Source organism: Salvia miltiorrhiza, chromosome 8, assembly GCF_028751815.1.
Source record: "Salvia miltiorrhiza cultivar Shanhuang (shh) chromosome 8, IMPLAD_Smil_shh, whole genome shotgun sequence".
Classification (NCBI taxonomy): domain Eukaryota; kingdom Viridiplantae; phylum Streptophyta; class Magnoliopsida; order Lamiales; family Lamiaceae; genus Salvia; species Salvia miltiorrhiza.
The window spans coordinates 29,021,031-29,026,195 of record NC_080394.1 but is presented as its reverse complement, the minus strand read 5'-3'; the positions used below and the strand labels follow the sequence as shown (position 1 = coordinate 29,026,195).

At 35.3% G+C, this 5,165-nt stretch overlaps 1 protein-coding gene across 2 annotated transcripts; it reads right to left on the bottom strand.

Moving 5' to 3' along the window:
• On the bottom strand, nucleotides 1-5,061 carry LOC130997509 (uncharacterized). 2 transcript variants are annotated; one of them, XM_057922844.1, is made up of 3 exons: nucleotides 4,922-5,061; nucleotides 3,486-4,240; nucleotides 1-329 (listed from the first exon to the last, which is right to left on the bottom strand). In XM_057922844.1, the coding sequence occupies exons 2-3, from the start codon at nucleotides 4,021-4,023 to the stop codon at nucleotides 307-309; spliced, it is 561 nt and encodes a 186-aa protein (XP_057778827.1). In that variant the 5' UTR covers nucleotides 4,024-4,240; nucleotides 4,922-5,061; the 3' UTR covers nucleotides 1-306. The 2 variants fall into 2 exon arrangements, with proteins under 2 accessions (XP_057778827.1, XP_057778826.1); XM_057922843.1 differs by having other exon boundaries at nucleotides 4,861-4,994.
• Nucleotides 5,062-5,165: the final 104 nt, after the last annotated feature.

The following is a 5,165-nucleotide window of genomic DNA, read 5'->3' as shown; positions in this document are numbered from 1 at the left end:
TAGATGGTAGAACTATGTGATGAGTCCATCAATAAGGGTTAGGAAGAACCAATTTGTACAGTGATGAATAATGGCGCAATTGCAGATCCCCCAAGACTTATAGAAGTCCTAAAACCAAAAATATTATGTGATGGACACAACACAACAGACATGTCTCCAAATTGTGCTTTCTGGGTTTAACATTATGATGCTGACTTCAACTAAGAGAAGAAGAAGAAGAAGAAGAAATGAAAAGGCAAAAAAAAAGTTAGCTCGGTGGAGGCACCGGTCTCTCTCATGCCACCCGCGTTACTTGAACTTTTTATGTTACGGCATAACTATGCTGCAGCCTGCAATAGATGAAGAGAGCTTTTAGACTATATTAACCATCAAACTCATTGGGTGGTAAATTCAATTTACTTTAAAAAAAAATTCAAGGAAGATTAGTACACGAAAAGCATAGGGGGGAAATTCAAGTATATGAACTAACTGGGACTCCAAGAAAGCAAGAAAATATAAGTCACAGGTGAATCAGGGACCCGAGAAAGCTGCTACACTGTTGTGAAGTGCATCATACTATACTAGCAGAGGAAAAAAGTCAATCCTATGATAATTTTTTTAAGGGCAAAAATCAACATGTCATTGTCAATGAGAGTGAAGATTTATAACATGGATCAACTGCATTATCAGAGATATTGAAAGAAACTTATATGGGCATCCTTTCAAGGAGAAAGCATCTTGTTAATCAAAATTACGGCAGGATGAGCATACCTGTAACCACGTGGTCTAAAAAGAAATGAGATAAGGGGCTGCTAGGAGGTGTAAGGATGTTTTGACTAAATTGCTTGTAGCATAACAGATTTCAAGCTTACCGACATGACAAATGATACTAAAAGAAATGGTTCGAGACCATGAGGATGCTCCTCACAGTAAGTAATCCTAATGTCGATAAGATTCCCTCGAGCAATAAAGGGCAAGAAAATATCCATCAATTGATAAAGCACAATGCAGAGAATTGCACTTGATATCAGATATACAAATACATTCATATTCACCTATAATAATTAATAGTCACAACCATCTGAGGTCTCCAAACATTACAAGTAGATTAACCATCATATGGATACTGTTCAATAAGAAGCATCAACATGCTAACTAGAATCCTTACATTACCCAATATCCCTGAGACACTATTTTAATGGCTTAAACTACTGAAGATATTTTCAACATTTTACTATATATAATTAAATATACTTGGAGAATTGAAGGTTAAACGAAAAAAATACCTAAAACGTTGGTAGAGACATCACTAATTGGCATCACATTCGTGAACCCAGGAAGCCTTAAGATTCAACAACTGAAGATCATGCTATGCCATTGTATGCTAATATAAGAACGTAAAGAAGAAATTAAAAAAACATGTTTCCAATAAGTCCACTGCTCTGGCTTCATTTTCCAGTTCCATATTACAATTTATCACACTCTCAAATCCATGACCCATCTTTCCCATGTCAAGTAAATTTGATAGCTAGCAATTAAGTCTTAATTGGTTAAACATAGTCACACTATTCCCTGCAGCACTTTGAGTAACTATGAGTGGCAATGTGCAATACGATTCCCACTTCTAATGGAAAGAATGCAAGGACAGCTTGAAGTAGTAAGAGTAAATGAAGATTGCAGCTATTGTGGCCCCGGATCAAGTTTTCACAAATCAAACATGTGTGATTGTGTATTTGGCTCATGTGAGAGACACTAAAGCATCTATTCCGAAAAGAGATGCCGCCATACTCTTTCAAGCAATAACCTAATCAAACGGAACACACAATGTGCTAATATTATGCAAGGAGCTACAGCTTAAAGTCTTACTCCTGTCTAAGCATTTGCTACTTAGTTGGTTTCACGGAGAATTTAGTGTGCTTCTATTTCAAATATCACAATCAACCACGAGATGCTTTTGCTACCCGGATAAGCAGAATTGACTTCCACTGATAAGCCTGGAAAGAGGAAGAAATAAAGCTGGGACTATAAATATCTGATAGATGTAGAAGTTACGGTTGGATTATTTATGCAGAGACCTGATTCCTTCTGAGTTCTAATAAATATAAAATTATGCTAGGATTGTTGCTTTGCTTTCTTTTAATTATCCTGTACATCCTATAACTTTCTTCTGTTTCTTACCTTTAGCATCTTATCTACCTAACAAAAGATAAAATCAACTAAAGCAATTGTTGTCTTCCACTAAAACAATACAAAATATTACTTCTCATATATTTCTACTCCTGGTAAACTTATTTATAGGTATAGTACGCAATAAAATAAATTTAATTCAGAGAACTATTACTTCAACCCACCATCTCAACAGAAAAGAACAAATTTGACATCTATAGTAAAAATTTCTATCTCGCAACCCATGACCTAACATTACTTCATTTCCTCTACTTTTTCTCCCAACACAACTTACTCCAACACGACTCTTCCCATAGCCCACATATGCTAACCAAACATTGCCTAAAATTTCAATTCACTACTCTATCAGGGCACAAGTAAAGTAATCCTTCCTGTTATTCCTCTTGCAGTTTTACAAATTTGATTACTATCAAGTTGTTCAATACATAATAAAACTTTGCCAATTATCGTGTCCGTTTATATGTATTTATTTAAAACACACATGTTTTTAGAAAAACATTTTATTATCATATCAAAACAAAATGATTCTCATACTTGCTAGAACCAGTTTTGCTTTAGTTTCTCTTTAGACTATGATGCAAATATTAAAAACTATATGGTTGCTTGATGTTTGAGATATATCAATATTTAAATTTTATGCCCGATAATGAATTATTTTTAAAAAGTAACATAGTTGTTGAGCAACCAACATTTTAACTCATGTTTATCCTGCTTATGGAAGACAGAATCAAGGTGGTACTCTTGTTCTTTACCGTGTGCTAATGATTATTACTCTTTGAAGATAAGAAATTCAAAAGTCACAAGAGAAGTGGCATAATAAGCATCTTAGTTTCGATGCATAAGTTCACCATGGCTTCTCGTCAATCAGTTCTAGTGCCTTGTAAGCTTTCGCTTTGTGAAATATGTGGATCTAAGGTTTACTAATACAGTAATACTCTTGGTTCCCAATTTCAACTAGACATCAACCACAATTGGATTAGATCTTAGCCAGAATCTACTTTAGAATATATCCAGATACTATGTAAATATAGCTTGGAGTTTGGTCTATTATATTTTTGATGCTCAAAATTTGAATAGCTTATAGGCCATGACCAGTCTGAAGATACTTAGAGAGACAGACAATTCAAGAATGAAAAACTTCAGACTAATGCACAATCCAAGAAAATAGACTGAGTACTGATATAAGATAATCACTAGATGCCTTAAGAAAATATGAGGTTTGTCAGACCACGCATCCCTAATTACAAATTTCAGCATATATTAATATAAGCCATGAAACTAAAGAGGAAAAGCATTCAAATAAGTTAACAGGATATTACCTTCAAAGATGATAACCACTAAAAAGGCTACAGTCACCAAACAGGCAAGAACATTAGTTTTCAGTGATGATGCCTTCTCCTTTTTTACTTTCCTCAAAGTCCCACTTCTTTCAATCTTTCTACGTTTCAACTTGAGCTCAGTAATTTCCTTCAACAACTTCATGTCTGAAGCATTCAATAAAGGACCCCTAGGAGGACGAGGAGGCTTTGATGGCTTTGTAGAACTCTGCTTCTTAGGCTTTTCCTCATCTCCTTTCTTATGCCCGACTTGTGCACATCTACCCATCTGCTCCTTGTTCATGGCAAGAATTTCATCAGAATTTAAAAATTTGTCATATGAGCATGAACAGTCTTCGTCGCTTGTACATTCACTTAGTGACTCAGGACTGATTAACCCACTCCTGACCCTACCCAACAGCCTTTTTGAATTTGCGTAGCCAAAGGCCTGATTTTTGCTCACATCCTCCTCACTCGTTGTTCCTCCACTCTCCAAGTCAATGTCTAAATCTAAATCACTCCCGCTGGAAATCTGACTCATGCTCCAAAACCTCTTTATGAAGTTAAAGGGCCAAAACAGCCGGTATATAGAATTATACTCAACAGTCCCAATTGTTACCTTTCACAATATCTCAAAATTAAGCTAAGGTAGCTGCAAAAGCTAGCTGTTAAAGCTTCATCAATAGCAATAACTCATAGCTTCACGATTATGCATATATTCCCTTTGAATCCACAATGCTGTCTCTGCACTTAGTGTCCTGAATTGAATAGCATGAAACACTTTAAGAATATTCCGTGCAACTAATGCATTATCAGAAAATCATGTCGCACTAAAACTTCGCAAGTAACAAAATTCTATAACCAGACCCCAATGTCAAGTAACCGAACCACCATGAAACCTAATATAGTAATATTACGATCTTTTCACAAAGAAATAACATATATAAGCAATTAAGCAGCTTGGAACCAAGAAATCTATGATGATTTTGGAAACAAAAAAGACCCATTTTTCGCACTACTCTTATTTTGTACTTCATTTTCTTTACTGGAACAACAAATAAATTCAAAATTTTACTTTCGAAAAGGATAACCTAATAAACATGTCTTTCATCATCAATTAGATGGAACGCGGAAACGCTTTCCCACATTTCCTCAGAAATCAAATCGTGGACAACAGCAGGAAGCAAAGAAAAAATTGAGACAGAGAGAGTGTGAGAGGGAGAGCGAGATGAATAGGGCATCCCAAACATGAGCATTGAGCCTCCATTGGCAACAGAAATTGAGAATGATTTTCAGCACAGAGAGATAAAGGCATGTAAGAAGAGCATGAAGAGGCATTTAAGGTTGCGAAAAACAACGGGGAACAAGATTGACATACCATTGAAATGTGACAAGAGCATAGTGAAGAAGAAGAAGAAGAAGAGGGAAGGAAGAAGTACCCAAAGCTTCGAGTGTTGGGGGTTTGGAGTGGTCAATGCTCTCTTCCTTGATTTCCTGCATTTCTACATGTCTACTGCTTCTCCATATAAACCCAAATTTTTGTATTGTATCGAAATTGAATTGGTCTATATTTTTCTTTCGATTAATTGCTAATTAAATTTAATTTTTCAACTTATGGTAAATATGTTCAAAATAGCGGTCTAATATTACCTCTATGTTTTAATTATTTAATATATTTATTTT

Coding starts and splice junctions, on each gene's coding strand:
- LOC130997509 (XM_057922844.1), bottom strand. CDS start 4,023: ATGAGTCAGATTTCCAGCGGGAGTGATTTAGATTTAGACATTGACTTG. Junction 330..3,485: donor AGTGGTTATCATCTTTGAAG/GTAATATCCTGT, acceptor CATCTATTGCAG/GCTGCAGCATAGTTATGCCG.